The sequence below is a fragment of the Siphateles boraxobius genome, unplaced genomic scaffold (genome assembly GCF_051911475.1).
Source record: "Siphateles boraxobius isolate OS27281-9 unplaced genomic scaffold, OSU_SipBor_1 100, whole genome shotgun sequence".
Classification (NCBI taxonomy): Eukaryota; Metazoa; Chordata; class Actinopteri; order Cypriniformes; family Leuciscidae; genus Siphateles; species Siphateles boraxobius.
Window position 1 is genome coordinate 4375001 of NW_027508701.1, and position 27528 is coordinate 4402528.

The 27528-nt window shown below is 44.6% G+C and overlaps 1 protein-coding gene and 1 pseudogene across 2 annotated transcripts in view; both read left to right on the forward strand.

Moving 5' to 3' along the window:
* Nucleotides 1-27528, forward strand: part of LOC143747225 (E3 SUMO-protein ligase RanBP2-like) — a 56566-nt pseudogene that overhangs the window by 4527 nt on the left and 24511 nt on the right. Inside the window, exons 2-16 of the transcript XR_013206696.1 lie at nucleotides 3173-3240; nucleotides 3325-3436; nucleotides 3979-4131; nucleotides 4452-4682; nucleotides 7921-8063; nucleotides 10830-11025; nucleotides 11104-11404; nucleotides 14374-14555; nucleotides 14867-15048; nucleotides 15129-15246; nucleotides 21950-22111; nucleotides 22176-22313; nucleotides 22407-22538; nucleotides 24017-24193; nucleotides 24280-24363. The product of XR_013206696.1 is annotated as an E3 SUMO-protein ligase RanBP2-like (transcript). The remainder of the gene's footprint in view (nucleotides 1-3172; nucleotides 3241-3324; nucleotides 3437-3978; nucleotides 4132-4451; nucleotides 4683-7920; nucleotides 8064-10829; nucleotides 11026-11103; nucleotides 11405-14373; nucleotides 14556-14866; nucleotides 15049-15128; nucleotides 15247-21949; nucleotides 22112-22175; nucleotides 22314-22406; nucleotides 22539-24016; nucleotides 24194-24279; nucleotides 24364-27528) is intronic.
* Nucleotides 19019-21499, forward strand: LOC143747228 (E3 SUMO-protein ligase ZBED1-like). The gene is made up of 5 exons (XM_077239846.1): nucleotides 19019-19084; nucleotides 19430-19600; nucleotides 19648-20017; nucleotides 20101-20828; nucleotides 21082-21499. The coding sequence occupies exons 1-5, from the start codon at nucleotides 19019-19021 to the stop codon at nucleotides 21481-21483; spliced, it is 1737 nt and encodes a 578-aa protein (XP_077095961.1). The 3' UTR covers nucleotides 21484-21499.

Genomic DNA, 27528 nt, shown 5'->3' on the forward strand with positions numbered 1-27528 from the left:
GTCTCCTTATCTGCAACTACTAAAACAGCATCACCTGCGTATAAAAACATATTACACTCGTGCACCTCTTGGATATCATTTATATATAACAAAAATAAAAAAGGCCCAAGTACATTACCCTGTGGGACTCCATTATTCCCTTTTTTACCCTCAGAAAGTATCCCTCCAACATCGACGTTTTTCAACGTTCATAATATATTTCCAAGACCCTTGAGATGGTACATCGACTTACAATAGGTTGAATGACACGTCTGCCATAGCCTGACTGTGTCTGTATCGCTTTTACTGGCACTATGTAACTTCAGGTTTCGGGTAGGAACCTGAGCACAAAAAAAAACCTACAAAATTCGACTGCTTTACGTCATACGTCACTTCCCCCACCACCCCCCCAACTTTCTCAGATTCTGACGCAGAGCCCAACTAGCGTTTGACACCCGTCTGTATGTTGTTGTCATGACCGAAGCAGAAACCAAAACGAAGAAGGCAAAGGTTTTGTCAGAGGAGACTCTGAGAGAAGACAAAGAGAAAGAGAAAAAGGGAGCGTGACAGAATAAAAGGCCGGAAAAGGACCGATATTGGACCATGCTGTTGGACTAGTAAATGTATTGCTTGCATACTATCTCTATTTATTTTTCTGGTGAAAGTGTCTTGACTCTGGCTATAATGCAAATCGATTTTTCAAATTTGCAGATTCATCTATGGTAGCTTGATATTATAATGTTGACGATGGCTATTACCTACCACACAAATATTGAATTGAATTAGCATATCCATTATGTAAAACAGTAACCAATAGGCTACTATAATGACACTGGCTTGTAAACGTGAGCTACGCGATCTTTTGGTGTTTGAAAAAATAAAACCCGTGAAATTATATTCATATGACATGCTGAAATATATGCAATGTACCTGGGATGAAGACATTTCACACGCAACGCTGGCAGTCTGTCCAAGACGTGAGAACTCGCGAGAACTCAAGACGGTATCGGCTTGTCAACAAATGTACGTGTATCGCCCATAGGTATCCCCTGGTGTAACCATGACAGATTTTATGACCGTAGTAGAATACAATATTGTTTCCCAACTGTAGGGGGACTCCGAGAGCAAAAGTTACATGGCGTTGCTTTAGTTTAGTCTCTGAACAGTGAAGATGATGTATCTGTAGGGCTGGGTAAATATAATACATTTCTCAACATGATATTAATCAATGCATGCTGATGAATCGTTGTCTTAATCTGCGTACAGCAGTTTTGCACTGATATAAAACGACCGACTGTGACACGAGACCTCATGTTGATAACATGTTTTCATTAGAGGTCGACCGATAGTGAATTTTACCGATAACTAGACTGGACCGTACGCCGATAATGATAAATCAACCGATTAGTTTTTAAATAAAGATACTGGACAAAAAAACAAACATAACACTCCAAAGTAAACAGTGCTGAACTTCATTACGAAAAAAAACATTACTGAACCATGAAAATGTGCTAAAAGAAATCAATATATAAATCTATTAATTATATTAATAAATATTGAAGTAAATAAGACATGCATCCAAACTGAAACAAATGGTGTGTAAATGTTTTTAACTGGTTGCATGTTTTATGTTGTAACTTTGATGTATTTCTGTATATGCAAACTCGGCTGCCTATCTTGGCCAGGACACTCATTTTAATCTTAGCGAGTCTTCTCTCCTGGTTAAATACAGGTAATTATTACATGTTTTAGCTGCATGAGGTACTACTAATGCTAGCGTCCTCTCGGCAAACATGCATACTGCTGTTCTTTCTCTGATAATGCAGCATCTGCAGTCATACGGTTTAGCTGTGGGCATCAGAAGTGTCAGCGCTCTCCGTGCGCCTCGAGAGTCTCAGTAAGCAGCACATGACCTCAGTGCTCCACCGTGTGCAGGCTCTCGTACTCAGACCCGTCGCCACTGACAGTCAGTAATAAAATAAGAACAAGTAATCAAATTAAAAGCAATAGCGCAAATAAATGCAAAAGAACAAACATGTATAAATGAATTAGTTCTTTTCAGGTTTTTCATGTAGGTCTAAACTAGATTTTCAGGCACAGAAATAGTTATCAAAAGTAAAATATCACTGCATAGTCTTTATTATAAAAATATAGATGAACCCTTATTAAAATTATTCAGTCAAGAGCAGAGAGCGATTAATTAGTTTAGTGATTAATTTAGTGTTTGTACTGCAATTCTGAGCGTTCTGTCAGTTATTCCCGTGTTCTTGTTTTTTTCTCTACCTGTTTTCTGGCACGTAATGCTCTGAGACACGAAGGTTGAGGATCCAAATGCAGTTTTATTGAACAAAAGGATAATCCAAAGACATAATCCAGAAAACAGGCAAGAGCTCATAAACACCGGGTAATCAATCCAAACAATAACAGGGTCACAGGCAAAAGGAAAAAGCCAAGGACAGGCAGAGATCAAAACCAAGAACACGGGAATACAGACAGACCGCTGAGAATTGCAGTACAAACACTAAACAAGACTTCACAGGGAAGGACAGAAAGAACCAGGCTTATATAAGGTGAGTTAAACAAGATGATGAGACACAGATGGATGTGATCATGGCTGATTAGTCTGGGCTAAGGATTATGGGGAATGGAGTCTGTGGATGTGTGGTATTGTCCGTGGTGGAGTGCTCTCTGATGGTATTCCTGGGCACTCTCACTGGTGATCGTTACACATATGCTGTTTGAACATGGATTTTATCCATTTATTTATTTTAACTGTATTATTTTACATACACAGATGTTTCATGGAACGTTAGGTCACGAATATTTGCCTCAGAAGTCATGGAAATGTATTGGTAGAAATGTGTACGAACCGTGTTGAATGCTATCAAGTAGTATATAGTATGAGTGATCTCGCTCAGTATTTCTCATGAAGTTCACTGAACCTTGAGTTCCAGCAGCTTTTCCAGAAACTCCGTTCATCAGATGTGCCAGATTCATGAACTCTGTTCTAAATACTCATTCATTTCAATTTAATTGAAGTATTATACTTTCCTCTGCTCTGTACAGTTAATTACTTTGAGCTTTAGGGTTTACAGTGTTAAAGATTTAAGCTGAATATTATATGGTGTACAATTCAAATATACATTGTTACACAGATATTGTTTGTGACACTAACCTGTTTTGTGTGTTGCAGAAATCAGTGAAAGGGTTTCTCTTTGCCAAACTATACTTTGAGGCTAAAGAATATGAGCTAGCTAAAAGGTAGGCTAACTCCTCTGCTGTGTCTTCTGTGTAAAGCCTGGTTTCTCAGTGAACTGATGTTGCTCTCACACCACTGGATCATAGGCATGTTTCGGAGTATTTGACTGCTCAGCCGAAGGATCCTAAAGCATACAAGTTCCTCGGGCAGCTGTTCGAGCGGGACGGGGAAACAGACAAAGCTGTGGGATGCTACAAGGTTCATATTCCCTTCATTTACTCTGACATGTTTTCCTACTGGACAGTCTTTGAATACTCAGCTGTAGAGTTTAACGATAATAATGCTGGGAAAATATACATATATTCAAAATTATTTGAAAGGTGTCCGCAGTGTCGATACACTCGTAGCTCCTGTGTTTCCTCTCTCACACACACTGCAGTCTGTGTGTTGATATTCAGTGATATAGTTAGTTGCACTGCATGTTTCGGAGTGAAGCGCGGCTCTGTGTTCATTAAACACCATCAACTCTGTCTTGAAACGGCTCTATATTGAAGCGCTTACAAACACCTGAACCAGAAGCGATGCGACATGTTTTACAGAAATGGAGGTTTGTTGAGCATAACCCGTGTTGGTTTATCTCGAGGGCACCAGTTTCTCTCTCCTCACATTCAGTAGTGTTAGTCCAGGTGAAGCACATCAGGGTTATTCTGCCCTTTGTTTCCAAGGTCGTTGTATTGTTGAACTTCTAATGCACTCTTAAAGTGTAAGCAAGTAATGCTGATGTTTGTTTCTGAACTCAGCGCTCAGTGGATCTGAATCCGGCTCAGTCAGACCTGGTTCTGAAGCTGGCGGAGCTGCTGTGCGGGAAACCGGAGCCTGACAACCGGGCCGAGTTCTGGGTGGAGAAAGCTGCCAAGATGCTGCCGGGACATCCCAACGTCTTCAACCTGAGGGTCAGTGCGCATCCCATCCCATCCCATCCATCCATCCATCCCATCCCATCCATCCTATCCCATCTATCCCATCCCATCCATCCTATCCCATCCCACCCCATCCCTCCCATCTGATGCCATCTGATCCCATCTGATGCCATCTGATCCCATCCCACCCCATCCCATCCATCCCATCCCACCCCATCCCATCCATCCCATCCCATCCCTCCCATCTGATCCCATCCCACCCCACCCAACCCCATCCCATCCCATCCCATCTCATCCCATCCATCCATCCCACCCCATCTGTCCTCTGAGTTCACCCTCTCTCTCTGATGCAGGAGCAGCTTCTGAGCACACGAGGACAGAACGGCTCCGTCCGGCTGTACGAGCTGCTTCAGTCTGAGCTCAAGCTGCGGCCCAACGACTCCTACATCAATGACCGGCTGGTGCGCCTGTACAGCGCCGACGGCCGGCACGAGGAGGCGGTGAAGCACTGTCTGGAGGTGGAGAAGACGGGCCTTCTGAGGGACCAGCTGGAGTGGTACGAGCTTCTGGTCAGCACCCTTCAGGTCAGTCATCACCTCATCTCCTCTTATGTTAGACTAGCTGACTCTTACATGCAGGGCTTGACATTAACACCCGCCAACCCGCCAAATGCGGGTGGATTTTGCTTGTGGCGGGTAACTCAGTCACTCCTACTAGCCACTTTGGCGGGTTAAATAATTGTAGTCTTTTCAAAAGGCATCTGTTTTCATTTTGGCTCCCATGTTAACAGGTTAGAGCTTGCACAATGCCTGCGTGACACGCGTGTGACACACCTGAACTCACGCCCTCACTTATCAGTCTGTTCATTGTCATCATCATCCGTGTCACCTGTCTTCACCTTGTTATGTTTGATTTGTGCTTGTATTTAGTTTGCTTCTCTTCAGTCTGTCCTTGTCGGTTGTTAGATGTATATAGCTTGTGTTTAGTGTGTGCTCCTGCCTGTCATCCTACCTACCTGTACCTGTGAGTTTTATTTCAGTAAACTGTTTGAATTGGAGCTTTTGACTCAGCCGTCTTCTTCTACCCGCACAACATCGTTACAAAACAACCGACCAAAAAAGAAAAAAAAACGACCAAGAAAGACTGCTGGAATTTGCAGCAGCGAAGATCCTTCTGCTTTCCCAGGAGGATCAGTCCCTCGAGGCCCACACACAGAGGTATTAGGACTTGGTACCTCATGTTCATTATGATGATACCAGCCTCTGCGTGTTCTTCCTGGCCCGGAGATGGGCCTTGGGGGAACTTCCTAGCGTTCGTAGAAGTGGGTTCTGGTATCCTGTGATTCACCGCTCACAATGGGCCCTACCGAGCCTGAGCTTCACAACAGCCCCGAGCCTTCACCGCTGGCGCCGCCCAGCCCCAAGCCTTCACCGCTGGCGCCGTCCAGCCCCAAGCCTTCACTGCTGGCGCCGTCCAGCCCCGAGCCTTCACCGCTGGCGCCGTCCAGCCCCAAGCCTTCACTGCTGGCGCCGTCCAGCCCCGAGCCTTCATCGCTGGCGCCGTCCAGCCCCGGGCCTTCACCGCTGGCGCCGTCCAGCCCCAAGCCTTCACCGCTGGCGCCGCCCAGCCCCAAGCCTTCACCGCTGCCGCCGTCAAGCCCCGAGCCTTCACCGCTGGCACCGTCAAGCACCAAGCCTTCACTGCTGGCGCCGTCCAGCCCCGAGCCTTCACCGCTGGCGCCGTCCAGCCCAGAGCCTTCACCGCAGACTGTTCACGTCCCGTCTGCCCAGCCTGAGACTGTCCCAGAGACTGTCCCAGAGCCTATCCCAGAGCCTTTTTCTGACCCTGTCACGCTCCCCAAGAATTTTTTTTGGGGGGGGGGGCATAGGTCCTCGCCGTGGCTGCCCAAAGGCCCACGGCCGCCAGAAAAATATTCACAGCCATGGGCCGAAGGGCCTTCATCGCCCTGGCCGCCTGCACGTCCTGCTCCGCCCTGGAGGCTTCCCGCTCCTATGAGGTCAGACCCTGATCAGCCTTCAGGGCGCCCACCCCTGTTGTTCCAAGCCTACCGGGAGGGGGGAGTTATGTCACAGTCCTCGTCTGCACCAGTCTGTCTTCGTGTGCACTACACTACCCAGAATCCTCCTTGTCTCCTCATTTATTCACCTTCATTCATCAAACCCATGAGACTGTACTTCATCTTTTAAAAGACACATTTTTTTTTTGGTATAATCTTTATTTGAAGCATCAAGTTTCTTTCAGACGGTGTTGTACTCTATTTTAAATGCCATCTGCTGACGATGTAATCGTACAGCTCTTGTGTCAGTAAATGCTCTTCTGGGATAGAGAAGGATGTTTTGTGTTCTGTCTGTTATGATGTGACCATGAAAGGTTTGAGCAGATCAGGGGAACCCTTACGAAAAATACGTTTATTCAAGTGTTCTATTACTATACTTTCTTTTCAACTAAAAATAAGATAGCATACTTTCAGTCTACATTTTATATACTTCTCAGAAATATACTTTATGTGCTTCTCAGAAATATACTTAATATTACACTTCAGAATACTTGACTTATACTCAGAGAAAAGTCCAAATATATTTGGCCAATACTTGTACTCAATCTTTTGATCGAGATATACTTAAAAGTATATTTATATATTGTAAGTAATTGGGAATATACTTAAAAGTATAAATATACTTTTTTTTACATAGTTTTTCATATACAGTCTTATGAAACTTACATTGAAAATATTGATATAAAACAGATATGTTTCTAATTCTGCTAATCTAAATTTTAGTTCTACTTTACTCTTTCCTAACCATTGACTGAATTTTCCAGCTATCCATGTTTTCACTGTTATATGGTAGGTGGCGCTATGACACATCTTCTAGTACAGAATCTCCGGATCAAAACAGAAGAAGAAGCTGAAACAAGTGAATAACATGATCATCAAACATTAAACAGCATGTAAATCAAAACTGCTTAATGTTTCCAAATGAAATGAAGCGTTACACATGAAGAGAAAATGACATGTGAAGCTTTGGGGGTGTTGCACTCGATCTACTCCATCTGTGTTTTGATCATCGTTCTGAATCTGATTAAGGCATAGTCTTTGAAAAAAATGAAGTTTTTAAAACTTTTTTGTTGAAAATGTTGCCTTTCTTTATGAAACTTACCAACATTCAAGTGTTAATAAAAAAGAATGCATGAAGCTAATAAAATGTTTTTAAAATTAAAGTACAGTTAAAGGTATTTTTCAAATATAAAAAATAACATTTGAACATAGTAGTATAGGCCTACTGCAAGTGCAAAAATAATATATAAATAGTAAACTATACGTATAATGTTAAGTTATATATAAGTATAAACTTGTAGTATAAAACTACTAAACTAGTAGTTTACTGAGAGTATACTTCAAAGTGTACTTTGATAAACTAAAAATTTGCTACAAGTATTAAAATAGTAAACTACTAATATACCCATAAGTTCACTTGCAGTACAAATGAGAAACGCAATTATGAACTAGTTGTGCACTTAAAGTTTACTAATGTTACACGCATAGTACACTTAAACATATACTTTTATATATTAAAAGTGGGCCAATTTAGTCCCAAGCGGTATTAAAATAGTATACTTACAAGTTTACTACTAGTATATATTGACATTAGTATACTACTTACTACATAATTATACTTAAAAATATACTTGAACATTACTTAATACTTAATAATTACTTCATAAAATGAACTTGAAGTATACTTCTTTTTCGTAAAGGGAAGCTGGTGATGTGGAGAGAGTGATCAGTCTTCTGTGTTTCAGGAGTATCTCTGCCGGCCGAGCGTGGCGTCGAACGAGCAGGCGTCGCGTAGGCTTCACACAGAGCTGCTGCTGGCGCTCTGCAGCCGCGTCCGGCTGACGCTGAAGGAGAAGAGCTGCGAGGAGAGCGCTGATGCTCTCGGGAGGTACGCCAACACCAGCGGGACATTACCACAGCACTGAGTTGGTGATGTGTTGGCACATATATGTGCAATGTATAATCTTATAATCCCTTTAATGTGTGGTGACAGATCGCTGTTGAACCGATCATCTCTTGCTCTATACTAGTGGTGGGGAAAAAATCGATTCTGTTCAGCATCGCGATATTTTGCGAACACAATTATATCGATACAGTAGGGCAAAGTATTGCAATATTTAACTATAAAGTTATCTGTTTTACTTTCGGGTTGTCTCCATTGGTTTTCTCAGAGTTTACTCTGATCATTTACATTTGCGTATTACATCCACTAGGTGGCGCTTGTTGTTGTGCTTTGTTGTTGCACATTCAACAGCAAATTCAAATGAAAATGGCTTCACACTATTACAACCAGTTGTACACGACGCTCCGTCTTCTTTAAAATCGAAAGTGTGGGTAAATTTCGGTTTTATGATTATTCTCAGGTTTATGTTACTCTATTATGTCTTGCTTAATGTTACTATATTGTATTTAAATAATTTTAAGTTATGTGCTGGGAGCTCACCATTCATGTGAGAGGTCTCCTATTCAGAGAATAATTACGTCCTGTCCTGTAATAAGGTCCTGTGTCCTGAATGTTTAAGAACAAGTTTTCAAGTTTTTGCACTACCCTCCTAAGTTTTTGCACTTCAGTTAATGTGTAGAAGATAATGTTTACAGAATTAAATGTGACATTTGAAGTGAGTTGAAGAGTCTTATGTTCCTCATTTTTTGTAATGCGTTTGAATAATATCGGGGACATGAATCGCAATATATCGCAGAATCGAATCGCAATACTTGTTGTATCGCAATATGTTAAGAATCGCAATAATATTGAATCGTGGTCCAAATATCGTGATACTGTCGAATCGTCACATTTTTGCCAATTCCCACCCCTTCTCTATACTACTAGTTACAGCAGCAAATAAACATCAATGAACATCAGAAGGAACAACTTACTGAAATCAATCATATCTCATGGAATCGCTCAATCAGTGTTTCAACCACGGAAAGACATCAATAGAACAGCTTGAGAAAAATGTCACGTAATGCCACATTTACCTCAGAAAAGCCATTCATTGATCATAAACTCGATAATCAGCTAGAAAATACACTATATTGCCAAAAGTATTGGGCCACCCCTTCAAATCCTTGAATTCAGGTGTTCAAATCACTTCCATGGCCACAGTTGTATAAATCAAGCACTAGGCATGAAGACGCTTCTACAAACATTTGTGAAAGAATGGATCGCTCTCAGTGAATTCAAGCATGGTACAGTTATAGGTTGCCACTTGTGCAATAAGTCTATTCGTGAAATTTCCTCACTAAATAATCCACGGTCAACTGTTAGTGGAATTATAACCAATTGTAAGTAATTGGGAACAACAGCAACTCAGCCACGAAGTGGTAGGACATGTAAAATCCCATAGCGGGGTCAGTGCATGCTGAGGCTCACAGTGCGCAGAAGTCAACAGCTACAGACCTCCAAACTTCTGTGACCTTCAGATTAGCTCAAGAACAGTGCGTAGATCTTCATGGAATGGGTTTCCATGGCCGAGCTGCTGCATCCAAGCCTTACTTCACCTAGTGCAATGTAAAGCGTGAGATGCTGTGGTGTAAAGAAGCGTCACTGGACTCTAGAGCAGTGGAGACGTGTTCTCTGGAGTGACGAATCACGTTTCTGTCTGGCAATCCGATGGATGAGTCTGGGTTTAGCCAGGAGGAACGGTACTTGCCCCTGACTGCATTGTGCCAAGTGTAAAGTTTGGTGGAGGGGGGATTATGGTGTGGGGTTGTTTGGTGCAGGGGGGATTATGGTGTGGGGTTGTTTTTCAGGGCTTGGCCCACAAAGCAGGACCATAAACACATGAGTTGTTTGGTGTAGAGGAACTGGACTGGCTGCACAGAGTCCTGAACTCAACCCCGATAGAACAGCTTTGGGATGAATTACAGCGGAGACAGAGCTTCTCGTCCAACATCAGTGCCGGACCTCACTAATGCGCTTCTAGAAGAATGCTCAATCCCTCCCATAAACACACTCCTAAACCTTGTGGAAAGCCTTCCCAGAAGAGTTGAAGCTGTTATAGCTGCAAAAGGTGGAGCAATTCCATATTAAATCCTACAAATCCAGAATGGGATGTAATTTAAGTTCATGTGCATATAAAGGCAGATGTCCCAAAACGTTTGGCAATATAGTCTATACAGTATATGCACTATATTACATATTCATTATATTTTTACTTAATGTATGCTTGAATAAATCCATCATGAAAACAAGTTATGACAGCCATGTTTAAATGTTTATATTTCTACATATTAAATCATTAAAAGTTGATATAAAAACTGCCTTATGTGTAATTTAAATGTTTGTAGTGAGTGTTGATTATTTAAATCAATTTTATTAATTTAATCAACTTTAATTTCGGTTTCAGTAAATTCACTTCAGGGCATCACTAGTTTGTAGCAGTAACAGTATCACTACTAGTCTTTTTGTTTTTGCTCGATAGGTTCTATATGTCAGAAAGAAAATATCTTTCTTTTCTTAGTTCCAACAAATTAATCATGTTTTCAATTGACGGTAATAAGTTAATAAAGCCACTTTGGCTGGTAAATGATGGCAGTTTTCACCCAGACTCATAGATGTCTTCTCTTCAATGTTAGCCTGCTAGATGACGTCAGTGCTTCGGTCAGCAGACTCACGCGTTCCTGACATGTTCACGCTATGTTTTTGCTGCAGCTTGGACCGTGCGATGCAGTCTCTGAAGAACACGGCCACGAACACTCTGGACGAGCTGTCGGAGGTGTTCACGGAGACAAGGGCTCAGCTGTACCTGTACGCCGGGACGCTGCTGCTGAAGACGGCGCAGGACGGGCCGCGGCAGTGGAGGGCCGTGCGGGATTTAGCTGCTGTCTGTTATCTCGTGGCCTATCAGGTATGATGTGCGCTTCCTCTGCTTCATGCAGCTTGTTTGATCGGCCACTGTACGGTGTAATATCCATGATTTCCTCAGGCTCCGAGACCCAAAGTCAAGAGTTTGAAAAGTGAGCAGGCGTCCCATGAGCCTTTGGAGCTGCTGGCCTCGGACCGCCAGAGTCAGGCGGGTCACATGCTGTTGAATCTGAGCCAAGACGTGGAGCAGCTGCTGAAGGAGGTGGTGGAGGCGTTCGGGAACCGGAACGGGCCGAGTCTTCTGTTCGACGCGCTCTTCGGCTCACAGGCACAAAGCCAGCTGTCCTTCATCTGCAACGACGAGATGCACATGGTCAGCGCACGCGCGCCCAGCGCCGACGATCTGGCCAAGTGGGACAGCAGTGAGTGCCACACACTCTAGATCCAGTCCGGTCTAGATCAGCAAAAAAATGGGGGAAATAAACATTGTTGTTTGATAAACATTGACACGGACAGCAGCTTGTATTTATAGGCTGCTGTCACTTTAAAGGGTTAGTTCACCCAAAAATTTAAATTGTCATCATTTACTCACCCTTATGTCGTTCCAAATGAGGATCATTCTCGTGTTGCGCAGCACGTTTGAGCTTCTTTGCAGAAACGAGAATGAACCTCATTGGTTCTTGAGGAAGCACATTTAGTGGGTTTGTGGACAAAAGCCCATTCAAATAAATTGCCATTGGACACATAGTGCCCCGAATGGATTGTAGGGTGAATTTTGATCCCGCTGACCGGTTATTTTAAAGAGGATTGGGATGTTACTTCTTACCCCACCCTCCGTGCCTCCCAATTTTCTGACCCTGGAATAGGGGGGTTTTGGACACCTATAGGGGGCGTCACTCAACTCCCATCCACGTCCATTTACATGTCCACTTCCAATAATTTTTGGGGGTAAAATGTGGTAGTTGCTCACAAAACAACACTATTTGTCCATTCTCCCTTTGAGGTAAGGGATTGGGGCTCTTACCTGAAGGCCTCTAGTTCCTACAAACTACTATTTGTCCGTCTCTCTCTACTGGGCACATGGGGGACACTTGATTGATTCACTTCCGTTGCAACAATCTTTATTTATTAACTTAGGGGCTGCTAACACGGTAACTATAGGAACTGAAATGACCCATCGACACCCGATGACCGCGAGTCCCACCAACCCACTATTTTTCTGCTTACCTATTAAAGTGGCTTAATGACCCCTTGACCCCCGCTGGCCACTGACCTCCCACCCCCCAGGTACCACCAACCCTCTATTTGTCCACTTCCCTGCTAAAATGATGGAATGACCCCTTGACCCCCCGATGACGACCCCCCCAAACCGCCCCACCTCCTGAGACCAGTCCCACAAACCCATTATTTGTTCGCTTGCCTATTAAGTTTATAAAAAGCTCGCCTACATGGTCTCAAGGAAAAAAAATATAAAAATAAATAAATCCCACTCCCCATTTATTTGAATGGGCTTGCCATAACGGTTTTGTGGGCATGGCGCTATTTGCATATTGCATAAGTTTATAAAAGCAAGCCTACATGGTCTCAAGGAAAAAATATATAAAAATAAATAAATCCCACTCCCCATTTAATTGAATGGGCTTGCCATAACGGTTTTGTGGACATGGCGCTATTTGCATCTTGCCAGCGGTCCCTCTAGTGGGCGGGAAAGTTTGGTGGTCCAACGACCTCGTTCAGGGTTCGAAAGGTCAAAAAAGCGACCGCTGAGGGAGAGAGTAGGGTTAGAGGCTGAACATGTTTTGCCTTTGCTCTAGTGTCCGGTGCTCTCGGTATATTGCTAAGGGGGCCCCAGTGGGCCACAAACGCTGAATCGGGGCCCCTGGGACTTATCTATAAAAATCCCACGCCCCCATTATTCAAATGGGTTTGCCATAGTGGGTTCGCGGACCCACTTCAAAAGGGCCAATCGACTGGAGGGTGACATTTTTTATCTTGCTACAGGCCCCTTGAGTGGGCGGAAATTATTAGTGGCCATACGACCTTGTTCAGGGGTTGAAAGATCAAAAAGGAACCGTGCATCCACCAAACCACTACATTGTTAAATGTTGCGTGGGACGGCCCCTGTACGAAGATGGAAGGTCACAGTACCATGAATTTTTAAAATTATGACTCTCAAAGGGCCCCGGACACAAGAATCCGAAGCGATGGGTTTGTTATAGTGGTTTTGTGGACACCACTTCGAAAGGGCTGATCGACTAGAGCAGTGGTTCTCAAGCCTGTCCTGGAGGACCCCCAACACTGCACGTTTTCTTTGTCTCCCTAATCAAACACACCTGATTCAACTCATCAGCTCATTAACCCAAAGAAAACATGACAAAGATAACATGCAGTGTTGGGGGTCCTCCAGGACAGGTTTGAGAACCACAGGACTAGAGGGCGTCATTTTCCGTCTCGTCACAGCCCCCTGGAGCGTGCTGGTGGCCCTACGAACTCTTTTGGGTGTCGAAAGGTCAAAAGAAAGGAAAAGCCCATGTTTGTAATTTTCACTGAAAGTTTTTGCTGATTTTTTAAAGGTCCTTCCCAAACGCTGAGGAAGTTGGCTCTTTAATATGTTGTTACTGAGGGCCCCACGAATAAGCATTTGATGCCCCTAGGTCCTAACCCTAAATCTAAGGTTTTTATTCAGTGAAACGGAAGGAGCTCCCAGCTGAAATGTATTCAGCGACCAAATATTGGTTTCGCGGATACTGCATTTTTTATGCAAGTTAAGTACTGAAATGACTTGAAAGTCAGATAAATGTGTTGAGTGGTGTGTAATTAGTACTGTATATTTAGTGTATGAACCTCATTGGTTCTCAAGAAAGCACAAAACATTTCCATGGCGTACATTTCAGGATAAGTTCGATGGGTCATGGACGTGGCTTTCTCATGTTATGCAGCACGTTTGAGCTTCAGCAAGAACCAATTAGGTTCATTCTCATGTTACGCAGAAGATATCAAGGATGAACGAAAGTTTTATTGGTTTGAATCGACATGAGGGTGAGTGAATGATCACAGAATTTAAGGAATTTTTGGGTGAACTAAAACTTTAAGACAGAATGCACGGATTCATTACAATGATACACATCCAAATTTATTTCTCTACTTTTAACATTCAGTTAAGCCCGACTGTGTTTGAGGATACTCGTCAAGTTGTCTTTTGTGTCTCCTTGTACATGAATGTTTAAATTGACAAGATTTACAAACACATGCAAATGATAAACTTTTGTTCTATGATGGTTAAACTTTGCAATAATCCACGGGTCATATGCGCGCCGAACTGTGCCTGATCCGTACAGAACTGCGATCCGTTACAGCGCTAGTGCTGACAGCTGCGTGTGTGTTCACACAGGTGCGGTGCTGCTGCATGCGGGCGATTTTCAGCACCTGGCGTGGCTCGGCCTGCAGTGGGCGCTGATGGAGCAGAGTGTCAGCCTGCAGCGCTGGCTCAAGAAGCTCTTTCCTCACCTCACGCTCGAGACCTCCAAACTAGACACCAACTCACCCGAGTCCATCTGCCTGCTCGACCTGGAGGTGCGTCCACCCCCCTTCTCATCCTCAGTGAGGCACGGGGGAAATATTCACACACATTTGGCTTTTATGAAACATGCACGGTCTCTGAAATTATTATTTATTTATTTTTTTGCGTAATGTAGGTATTAATTTATATCTGATATAGCCTCTCAAAATGCTACTTTAGATAATGCAGTAATTTAATGCCTATGATTGTATAATGATGTAAATCTCTCCTTAACATGCATGTTTGGACTGTGGAAGTGGGTCGATCTGAGAGTTACAGCTGAGGTGCTTCATCAGATCCGCTGTGTGTATGTGATGTGTTGCAGGTGTTCTTGTGCGGCGTTGTGTTTAGCAGTCAGACACAGCTGCAGGAGACGGCACGGATGGCCTCTTGCTCCTCACCGCATCAGCCCCGGTGTTTGCCTCTGCACATCATCAGGCTCCTGTCCTCCGCCAAGCAGCGCGAGTGGTGGGATGCCGTCTACCGCCTGATCCACAAGAGAGCGCTGTGAGTGACTGCTCTGCTGTGAGTGTGAGCCTGACGCACGGCTCTGTGTCTGACTGAGTGTTTTCTGGTGTGTGTGACAGGCCGTCGGCTAAACTGGAGATGCTGGTTCAGCACGGTCTCGGCACGCTGCGCGCCAGAGAGAAACACGGCCTTCAGCCGGCGCTGCTCATCCACTGGGCTCAGCATCTCACTGACGTGGTACGTCTGCTCACTGCCGTGCTCATGATAATGATAATTGTTCTGAGCCAGGAATTATGGGCCGCTCAGGTCTGCTGAGTGTTTTAGGGGGAGGACAGTTGTTCTCATTTAGGAAATAAAGAATTTAAAAGGATTAAAGAGAATAAAGAAAAAGTAATAAAACGGCTAAATAATTTACTGTAAGATAATCAGTTGAAACTATTTGCAAATAATATTTTATTTTAAAGTATGTACACATTCACTCTGAAAAAAGCTTATTGGATGTCTCTTGTCTTGACACATTCCTCTCGATCTCTATACTAGATATTGCATTAATCCAAAATGTGTAAAATCTCACTCCAAAAAATTCATACTTAAAGACAATATCCTTCCCATTTTATAGGCATAACATTCCAAAAGCCAGTGAAACTAAAGAAATGGCACTTTCTAGACCAGGGGTTCTCAAAGTCAATATTCAAAGGTCCAAATCAGAATTTTCATCAATGTCAAAGGTCCGAAACTATGGGGAGGGGGAGGGGGGGTTGGATGGGGCTTACATGCGCTTCATGAGGCACGCAAGCACATTTTTATGCACACACACGTAAGGTCCCTCTCTCCCTCTCTGCCGTGCGCGCGCTACACGGTTTGGAGCTCGCAAGCTCTACATTGCGGGAGATTTGAACTAATTTGCGGGCATCAGGGGGCCGCTATCAATATGCCTTCGTTTTAATTTTGGACCATCTCAAAAAATGAACAAATGATTTTAACATGCGTTTATCAAAGTAGGAAATCCACACTTTTAATCCCTTACACACAATTAGTGCTCTTGAAATACGAAATGGAGGCGGGTCTGGATTGAACTCCCTCCGGGTCCGGATCCGGACCAGAGTCCGGACTTTGAGAAGTACTGATCTAGACCAATATTCTTTTATTCTGATTTTGAAATACCCAATTTATAAAGTGATATTTCATCCCTTTCACCTCTTAATCACTAACATAATGCACGCTCTGTATTTTTAAGTCATGTCAGCTTTATTTCTGTAGTGCTTTTTACAATACAGATTGTTTTAAGCAGCTTTACAGTAATGAACAAACGATCAATGATGCAAACTTTGCTAACTTTGACAAATTCTGCTATAAAGTAGCTCTAGAAAGACTGTCATTCAAATCTATTCATTTTTTTCATTTAAGAAACATTCAGTTTTTCAGTTATGAAACAGTCGATTCAGCTATAAGCAGCTCTGCAGAGACAATAGTGTCATCATCGTTTAAGTAAAGATGTGACAGGAGAGTGATTTCACTGCATACTTCATAACCCGCCTATGTTCTTCCCTGACGTCATGCATGTGTAAATATGCCTCTGATTAGGCCAGTTATTATGCTCTCTCTCAGTCATAAAGCGCACATTGTTTCTTAGATAGTATGTCTGTAAACATCAGGAAGCAGCTCACTCAGTTGTTCGAGGGAATGAGCAGAGCTGGATAAATTAGCGTTTTCTTGTGTTTGATCACCACATGATTCCCATGCTTCATTCGTAGTGTTGATGACTTCATCAGTGTGAGAGTACTAGTACAGACTAGGGATGCAACGGTACACGGTAAATTCCCGGACCGTTCGGTCAGCCCTGCATGGGACAATCTACCCTCGTGTCCCGTGGGACTTTGGTTTTGCCATATAGTTCGTGCTGATCCTTTTAGTTTTTGCTTTACACGCCATCAGGTGTGTTTGCCTGTCCAGGCAGACGAAAGCCCACCCCCGCAAGTTAATGTGTCCAATCAATCACTGTTGTGGACCCACACACAGGAAATGTAAGATCCAATAGCAATTTATTGGGGTAATCCGTAATCATAATCCAAGTCAGGCAAAAGGTCAAAATCCAACAAAGGCAGTCCAGAAAACACGAAACACGAAACAGTACAGCCATGGAAACATCGAAGTGCACGGACATCAAACAAGGACTCCATCACAAACACTGACACAGACAGGGTATAAAACAAAGAACTAACAATGAATAACAGGTAACAGCTGGGTACAATGATGATGGGGAACAGCTGAGTGCAATGAACAGTGATTGGTACAGACAAGGATTGTGGGGGATGCAGTTCCAGAGTGAATGGTGACAGTATGGGGAAGAGACCTCTAGTGGACACCCGGGGAACACAAACCAGACACTGTGACATAACCCCCCCTCTACGGAGCGGCTACCAGACGCTCCAAGACCCACAAAGAACAAACAAAACAAGAGTCCAGGAGGGAGGTGGAACGGTGGAGGATCAGGGGGAGGGATGGGGGGCCGGGTCCATGGAAGGGAACAGAAACAGGGGGTGATGGTTTAGCCAGCGGCCAGGGCGAAGCAGACGACCCCTCGGGCGGCCAGGGCGGTGAGGACCCCTCGGGCGGCCAGGGCGGTGAGGACCCCTCGGGCGGCCAGGGCGGTGAGGACCCCTCGGGCGGCCAGGGCGGTGAGGACCCCTCGGGCGGCCAGGGCGGTGAGGACCCCTCGGGCGGCCAGGGCGGTGAGGACCCCTCGGGCGGCCAGGGCGGTGAAGACTCTGGGCTGGACGGGACCAGCGGTGAAGTCTCTGGGCTGGATGGGACCAGCGATGAAAGCTCTGGGCTGGACGGGACCAGCGGTGAAGGCTCTGGGAGAGCGCTGGCGAGCAGCTTGAGCGGAGCTGGCAAGGCGAGGCGTCTGGGTGACGCCGTCAGGGCATGACGCTTGCGTGGCGCCGTCAGGGCGAGACGCTTGGGTGGCACCGTCAGGGCGAAACGCTTGGGTGGCGCCGTCAGGGCGAGACGCTTGGGTGGCGCCGTCAGGGCGAGACGCTTGGGTGGCGCCGTCAGGGCGAGCGAGACGCTTGGGTGGCGCCGTCAGGGCGAGCGAGACGCTTGGGTGGCGCCGTCAGGGCGAGCGAGACGCTTGGGTGGCGCCGTCAGGGCGAGACGCTTGGGTGGCGCGTCAGGGATGGCAGTCACCTCTGGAATGGTGTCTGGGTTAGGAGCCACCAGACAAGCAATTGAGGAGACCTTTCTCCTCCTCCTCCGTCTCCGGACCACCGGACTCGGGACCACCGGAACTAGGACCACCGGACTCGGGACCACCGGAACTGGGGCCACCGGACTCGGGACCACTGGAACAGGGACCACCGGACTCGGGACCACCGGAACAGTCACAGAGGAAATCCTCCTCCGTTTAGGGACCACCGGAACCAGCTGTGAAGGGTGAGGTGGTGGAATGACGGTAGGAAGCTCCAGTGTGGAAGCCATCTTGTCTGGTGACACCGGCAACGAGTCGGCCACTCCTTCTGGAAATCTAAGCCCAACTGATATATCCCACCTGCTGCGGGAATGAAGATATCCGACAAAGCCGTCAAAGTCCAGTATCTCCAGTCCCCTCATTTCCCAGGCTGGCAAGGGATCATCAAGGCAGCAATTAAAAAGGTCTTTCAAAGCTGCATCATTATATCCCATGCCTGCTGAAAGAGTCAAAAATGTCTGAGCCAGACAACCCACCATCTGGCCCTGCTGACGTAGTGTCATCAAATTCTTGACTCGTCCCCTCCTCTCCTTCTCCGTGTTGGGGGAAAGGATACGAAACCCCATAATGCTGGATCTATAAATATATATATATAATGATGGAGTCCTTCTGTCACGGACACACACACAGGAAATGTAAGATCCAATAGCAATTTATTGGGGTAATCCGTAATCATGATCCAAGTCAGGCAAAAGGTCAAAATCCAACAAAGGCAGTCCAGAAAACACGAAACACGAAACACGAAACAGTACAGCCATGGAAACATGGAAGTGCATGGACATCAAACAAGGACTCCATCACAAAAACACTGACACAGACAGGGTATAAAACAAAGAACTAACAATGAATAACAGGTAACAGCTGGGTACAATGATGACGGGGAACAGCTGAGTGCAATGAACAGTGATTGGTACAGACAAGGATTGTGGGGGATGCAGTTCCAGAGTGAATGGTGACAGTATGGGGAAGAGACCTCTAGTGGACACCCGGGGAACACAAACCAGACACTGTGACACTCACTGGCCCGTACTACTAGTTGTTTGGCTACACATGCTACAGAGACACGTAGAAATGGCGAGCTATAGCGGAGTTTAAAAACAGAAATTTGAAGATGCACCAGCATCTTTCAAATCTTCAGTGTGGAATCATTTTGGCTTTGGGGTTGAGTACAACGACGAAGGAGGGAAAACAATCAACAGAAATGACACAGTCTGTAAACTTTGTTTGGCACATGTCGCATACTCCAAAGGAAACACGAGCAATATGTCAAAGTATATCCAGCGAAAGCATCCAGACATAACGCTTCCTGAACACAGGTCAGTCGAGCGACCCGAACAGGCACTAGCAGAAAATAACAATTGTCTATTGAGAATGCTTTTGCTCAGACCTACCGGGCCTCTTCAGAGAAACACAGTAAGATAACCGGTGCATTGGGAGTGTTTATCGCTAAAGATTTACAGCCCTTTTCTGTAGTAGAGGACGTGGGGTTTAAACATTTAATGAAAACGCTCGACCCACGTTATGCTGTGCCCAGTCGCACTTATTTCAGTGCGGTTGTCATCCCTGGTCTTTACGACAAAACGCGCAAAGCCATCGAGAGTGATTTGACGAAAACAGAAAGCCTCGCACTGACTACGGACAGTTGGACTTCTCGGGCAACACAGAGCTACATGACTGTGACGGTTCACTACATGTTGGACTGGCAGATGAAAAGTGCTGTGCTGCAGACCCGCCCACTCTATGAAAGCCACACAAGTGCGCATTTAGCAGAGGAGTTGAAAATGCAGTCACCGAGTGGAAGCCGGTGCGCCCAAACACAACTATACCTGTCGCCACAGATAATGCTGCAAACATAGTTAATGCAGTCAATGAAACTGTTGAGCCGGGACCCCAAACTGGCTGTTTTGCTCACACTGTGAATCTCGCGGCCAAGAGGGCAGTGTCAATCAATGGTGTGTCCCGCCTCCTTGGGAAAGTGAGGAAAGTTGTCACCTTTTTTCACCTCAGCACCACAGCCAACCAAGCACTTGCTGTGAAACAGGAAATGTTAAACTTGCCAAAGCACAAGTTAATCAATGATGTGATCACTCGGTGGAACACATCACATGACATGTTGTCACGATATGTTGAGCAGCAGCCTGCCATCTATTCGGCATTAACAATGGACAAAAACCTGATGAGCCACGTCACGGGCATTGCAATGTTGACTGATGGAGAACAAAAAATGGCAGAGCAACTAATTGAAGTACTCAAACCACTGAAGACTGTGACAACACTCATGAGCAGTGAAACAACCCCCACAATTTCAATGATCCTCCCACTGAAGGAAATGATTCTCAAATCCATGGTACCTGGAGATGAAGACAGTACAGTTATCAAAGAAGCAAAAGAAGCCATTGCACAGGACCTGGATAGAAGAAGGTACACTGACCCTGACCTTCAGGAGTACCTCCAAAAAGCCACAGCCCTGGATCCCAAGTTTAAATCCCAGCCCTCCCTTGATGAATCCTCCCTTGACAGACTCTACAAAGATCTCACCACAGAAATCCTGGAGTATGAACCACAGGTATGATGATCTTATTTTCTGTGAATCTATGGCTGTGTATTTATTTAATGATTACTTTTTTGTTGTCAAAATGTATATAGATGATTTAACATGTCATACTTGTACATAGTATACATACATATCTGTCAACAATAAAACAAAACAGCAGTTGAACTATTCTCTATTGTGGCAATTATACTAAGTTCACAGGAGCAAAACATAGACATTTACAGCTGTTATTCTATATGCTAAATATTTGTCATTGTTCTTTCAGAGACAAGCGGAGACAATGCCACCCACAGAGGGACAAAAGTCAGCCTCTCCCCCTCCAAAGAAGACAGCAATGGCAGAGCTATTTGGGGAGGTTTTTAAAAAACAAGACCAGGTCAAGGCTCTTTCCCAGATTGTTGAGGATGAAGTTGCTTCATATAGGTTAGCAGACTCCATTGGTGTTGATGCTGATCCTTTCATGTGGTGGAAGACCAATGAGTGCAAGTTCCCTCATGTAGCAAAAGCGGCAAAACGTCTCCTCTGTGTCCCAGGGACTTCAGTTCCTAGTGAGAGAATTTTCTCCACTGCTGGGGACATCGTTAGTGCCAACCGGTCTCGCCTTGCACCAGACAGTGTTGATAGACTCATCTTTTTGCACAAGAATCTCTCAATAGTGGATGAGTAAATAACATTGCACTTTGTATACTGAATGCAGTATTTTTTTTATTATATTATTTTGCTCTGCTTTTTTATTCAAACCACAAGCTAATTTATGTTTGTTAAAGGTAAAAATGCACTTTTTCTTTCACATTGATCACTTCATATACCAGTTATCAAGGTTTGGAATTGGGATCCACTTGAATATTCTATAGTGTGTTCGTTTACATTTTGTATTTATTCCAAATTGTTAATTTATTCCATACACATTGATCTTCTTCCTACTGTGACATTCTGTTTATGCTCATAAGAAAAATAAAACATATTTTTGGGATGAAATAGCAGTCTCTTTCTGTACAAAACATGTACCGAAACCGCACCGAGACAGTGGCCCAAAAACCAAGGTACGGACCGTACCGTGGGCTATCTGTACCGTTGCACCCCTAGTACAGACTGAGCAGGTGTGTCCTGACATCGATGTGTGTGTTTGACAGGGGGAACGGGTGAACTCTTACTATGACCAGAAGGACTATGCAGGCCGCAGTGTGCACTACTGGAAAGTTGTGCTCCCCTTGCTTGAGAAAATCCGAAACAAACGCAGCATTCCTGAACCTCTGGAGCCGATGTTCATGCACTTTCACAGTAGAGACATACAGGTATGTACTCTCTTCCTGCTTCTGTTTCATATGGTTGTTTGTCTCTAATGGTCTTTGTCTTCAGCCTTCTCAAGTGCGATTATATGAGGAAGAGGCCGCCATAAGCTCTGCCACACTGCTTGACATCGAGGGCAACACCGACGAGGCCATCGCAAAGCTGGAGAAGCTCAACAGCATCTCGTCTAATTGGCATCTTGCTAAGGTAACAGCGCTTTCTCTTCAGAAGTGAAGTAATTAACATCGGCCTGTGAATGAGCCTGACCTGATGAGCTTGTGGATGTGTGTTGATGGACAGATCTATCAGAGGCTGTCAGAGGAGGCGAGAAACAGGATGAAGGAGATGCAGGGCAGGAGCACCAACTTCCTCCTGCAGTTCAGGAAATACCTGGCAAAGATTTCTCAGGCCAGTCCAGAGGACATGGACAAGGTAGGTTAAACACCTCTGATATTTGTGCTGCTTACTTTACTCCAGGGTTTCTCAAATCTGACCCTGGAGGGCCACTGTCCTGCAGAGTTTAGCTCTAGCATTAAACAAACACACCTTAAGTTAATCAAGGTCTTCAAGATTGCTGGAAAGCTACAGCCAGGTGAGTTTGATCGGGTTTGAGCTAATCTCTGAGGGCAGGGGTTGAATTTGAGGAATCTCGCTTTAAATCAACTTCACATGCGTTTACACAAGTGGCCATTGCAGGAAATAGTGCAGATTTTAGTGCTGGGCTTATATTAGATCTGTCCGAAGATACTTTTAAAAAGCACTGAACTCTGATTCTACAACTAGTCGTAGCTACTCAGTCATCACCTACATCAGGGTTGCGTGTGTCATGAGAAGTCATGTTTAGTTGAATTGTGAATTTGTGTCGAGTAATACTAGTCAGTGTCTGTCACTCTTTGGAGACGGTCTGATGGAGTGGTTTCAGAACCAGAGAAAACACTCAAGCTTAACCAAAGTCAAAAGTTTTGAACTCGCATCAAATTTGTGATGGATCTACTACTACTCTGGAAAAGATCATGAGGGTCTGTTGCTTTTCAGTAGTGTTTGTAATAACATTTCCATGATTTGTGTATTGTGATATTGTGTTACGGCCCTTAACCAGCTTTAGCTCATTCTAAAACAGACACAAGGTAAGGACCGAACATATCAAAGATCACAGACGATTGATTTTTTTCTGACGTCCAGTCACACCATAACACTTTTAATGTTGAGGAGACAAGTACACGAAAGACAATAAACAATATCAACGATTAACAAAAATAATAACAGTACACAGGCAGGGTAGCTAAAGAAAACAGAAATACCTGACTACACCTAGTTAACAGGAGAGATCTTACATAGCTCCCGAAAAGAATAGAACAGGTGAGTCTTGCGGGCATCTGCTTACCTCGCTGATCTAACTAAATAACAAAACGTAAACTAAGTAAAATAAACCCATAACCTGTTACTGAAAACATAACAAAACACACTCAAACACTGGTTCCCTCCAGCAGGCGAGAGAGAGAGCCATCAATGCCGTCGCGGTTTAAATAGCAGAAACCCCGATGATGTCACTCCACTTCTGCAGTTCACGACTCCACCTAACAAACTAGGATAAATAAATCACACACAGCTCTACATGCACCCACGTAACATATTGTAATCAACCATAGTTTTCAAGGGGTCATCGGATGCCCATTTTCCGCAAGTTGGTATGATTCTTTTGGGTCTTCATGTAAAGTTTCTTACATACTTTGGTTAAAATTCCTCTATGGCTGTGTAAAACAACACCCTTTTATCTCCTCAAAAACAGCTCTGTTCACAGCGACCCGTTTCGGTGCATGTCTCTTTAAATGATAATGAGCAACTGCTTTTGAATGAACTAGTCCTTTAAATCTGTCCCTTCGTGTTTTAAATTGTCTGTTTCTATGGAGGACGTGATTGATTCGCTGAACGAGGTCAACCAGCAGCTTGCAGATGATGGCGAGCGGGATGAAGATCATGTGGACTATCCGCTGACGTCCAGCCCCGGTCAGCCCACTCAGCCACATGTGAAGTTCTCCACTCCGTCTCCATCCAAAAGTGCCACGTCTCCATCTAAAAGATCCATAGTATGTCATGGCACTGGTGCTATTGCAGAAGCTTTGTTTGCTCTTTACACAGCGTTACAGTTCCTGACTGTTGTTTCTTTCTCCAGTTCTCGCCCAAAACGACTCCTCATTGGGCTGAGGACCAGAAGTCCCTCCTGCAGTTGCTGTGCCAGCAGGTCGGGTCCTTGAAGGTCAGTCGCACATCCACCACTTGTAGCAGAATCAGTCAGTGTTTGCTTTTGCTTTGCCTTCAATACTGTGAACATTATTTTGAGGTTTTGTCAATGTAGCCTATTGATATTTTTATTTTTTCTATACAACTGTAGACAGCAATAAACCCTTGAGCATAAGGTATTCATAGAGCAAGAGTGCATAGAGCGCATGGGTATTGCAGTTTGTGCGTGCAAACATTTACTCTGAACAAGAGCTGTCATAATCAAAGATAACTGCACTCAATGTCTTATTCACCTCGTGAACACTTTAGTAACAAAGTACATTTGACAACACGAGTTAAAGGCTTAAAAGGCATAGTTACTTTACTATGTAATGTTTTTGGTGTTTATCGTCATGTCTTCTATTGAATAATCCATTCTTTCATCACTTACAAACGTACCTGTGTATCACTGCCATTATTTGCATCAAGGTCAGGTCAGGTCAGGTCATACCTGCCACCGGTAACTATGTAACCCGGTGCCACCTGCCTCATGCAAAGAAGGTAAACTCTATCAAAAACCTCTACTGCCTTGCGGCTACATCTCTTTTGGGATAGGGCTTCAGGAGTAGACCTTGAGGAAAAATCTGGAGCTGGAGTCCAATAGGCAGCGCGTGGTTGCATGCAATCTCGCCCTGGCACCTCCTGCGATGGCGCTGGTCCCAAACTGTATCGGCCCTGTCGCTCCGTTGGATCAATCAGCGCCGTGGAGAAAGGGGGACCTGCTACTTGGTCAACAGCTTGTCTTCCATATTACCCTGCCCTGGCTTGCGCCCTGGAGAGAGGACACTTCAGCTTCGCTTCACAGCGTCGAAACAACACGGGAAGCAGCAGTCTACCGGTTATAAGCTACAATGCTCGATTGGCGTAGAGCAGTGGTCTCCAACATGGTGCCCGCGGGCACCAGGTAGCCCGCATGGCGTCTCTGAGTCGCCCGACGAGCACGTTCTATAAATAGCCTGAATTGTAATCTTTCATATAGTTTTTTTATTTTATTTATGATTATGGCATAAAATAAGAAAATAACTAATGGTAACATTTCATATACCATTAAAACATAATAAATAATAAAATAATTTAAAATATTTAGAATCTGCACGTCGAGCACATTTAAAAAAAACAAAAAACGTAACGTAACTTCTGTGAGTTGAGGCGGTCGCGGGCAGACGATACATACATAAGATAATTTGAACTATAAAAAAGAAAAAAATATTAATTATGGCTTATTATGCAGGTCATGCAAAAAAGAAGAATACTTATTATTTTAACGACGAGTGGGAGACAGAATTCCTCTTCACTAACGTTAAAGATAAAGCTGTATGCCTCATCTGTGGAGCTAGCATTGCGGTTGCCAATGGTCTATGGCAGGGGTCTCCAACACGTCGGTCGCGAGCTACCAGTAGTAGATAACATGTTGCAAGACACTCCTTTAAAATCTGGCAATCATTGTTAATGTTTGTTATTTTGTTTATGTAAACAAAAGTGCAAATTAATTCTAATTATATTTTTTATTTGCTGGTTTTCGACATAAACCTTGGTGAATTGATTTTATTGTGTAGTATTAGTACTTTTTGAACAGGATTCTGTGATAACCGTGATCATTTTGGTCACTATAATCATGAAATGAAATTTTCATGCCATTTCATCTCTAGTTAAGAAGTATTGTATTAGCCTACGTGAGTAGCTCTCGGCCACTATCTTTTTTAAAAAGTAGCTCTCAAATGAAAAAAGGTTGGAGACCCCTGGCGTAGAGTGTAGCGCCATTGTTGCTTCCGGCTGTGGGAGAGACACATCTCATTGGACAGCTACTGCCCGCCTTAAGTTGGGCAGTCCCCAGCCAGTAAGGTGCTGTCCCGCCAAGGTCTGCCTTCCTCATTGGGTGCATGGGGATAAGGAAATCAGACAAGCAGACCACAATTTCTGCACCAAGCAATAACACACCAAGAAAAAACAACAAGAAGAGACCAGCTCTCACTCTGGGATGCTGGAACGTCCGCACCATGGCAACTGGACTTGACGACCTCCTGAACATCAGTGACATAAGAAAGACTGAGACTGAAGGTAGATATAGCCGCTCTGCAAGAAACACGCCTGGCTGAATCAGGATCTTTGAAGAAGAAGGATTACACCTTCTTCTGGCAAGGAAAGAGCGCTGTGGACTGCAGAGAGCATGGAGTAGGGTTTGCAGTGAGGAACACCTTGCTGGAGATGGTTGAACCAGGTGACAAGGGATCAGAACACCTGCTGACCCTCCGCCTCCATACCTTTGAGGGACCAGTTACACTCATCAGCGCCTATGCCCCAATTTTGACCCAAGTCGAGTTCTACACTAACCTGAATGACGCCATCAAGAACATCCACAGTAGTGAACACCTCGTCCTCCTTGGCGACGTCAACGCCAGAGTAGGTGCAGACCATAACTCTTGGCCTTCCTGCTTGGGTTCCTTTGGAGTTGGCAAGATAAACGAGAATGGCCAGCGCCTGTTGGAGCTTTGCTCTTATCATGGCCTCTGCGTGACCAACTCCTATTTCCAGACGAAGCCACAACACAGAGTGTCATGGCGCCACCCTCGATCCAAGCACTGGCACCAGCTTGACATGGTCATCGTCAGACGTACAAGCCTCAAGCATGTGCTTCTCGCCCGCTCATACAACAGTCCTGACTGCGACTCCGATCACTCATTGGTATGCTGCAGGATCAAACTGCTGCCAAAGAAACTCCACCGCTACAAACAAGAAGGGAAGCCATGCATTGACACGACTAAGATGCAACATCCAGAGAAGTTCGAGGAATTGACAAAGTCTCTTGAGGATGCTCTGTCTGTAGGCTACCCATGTAACACTGCTTCCGCGTCATGGGATCACCTGTGTGAGGCAATTCAGAAATCAGCTCTTGCTACCTATGGGAGAAAGACCTTCAAGAACTGCGACTGGTTCGATGCCAAGTCTGTGGAGTTGACCCCTGTTATTGAATTAAACCGTGCTGCCCTTGCTGAATATAAGCGCTCACCAGGTGGGAAAACCCTTCAAGCACTCAGATCAGCAAGGAGCAAAGTACAGCAGACAGCAAGAAAATGCACCAACGAGTACTGGCAGGAGCTCAGTCATGACATTCAGAATGCAGCAGTACAAGGTGACATCAGAG

Excerpts from the sequence above, each read along its gene's own strand:
- LOC143747228 (XM_077239846.1), top strand. The coding sequence starts at position 19,019 with ATGGAAACATGGAAGTGCATGGACATCAAACAAGGACTCCATCACAAA. Across the intron at positions 19,085-19,429 it reads AAAACACTGACACAGACAGG|TACAACGACGAAGGAGGGAA; the intron begins GTATAAAACAAA and ends TTTGGGGTTGAG. Across the intron at positions 19,601-19,647 it reads CAGTCGAGCGACCCGAACAG|ACCTACCGGGCCTCTTCAGA; the intron begins GCACTAGCAGAA and ends GCTTTTGCTCAG.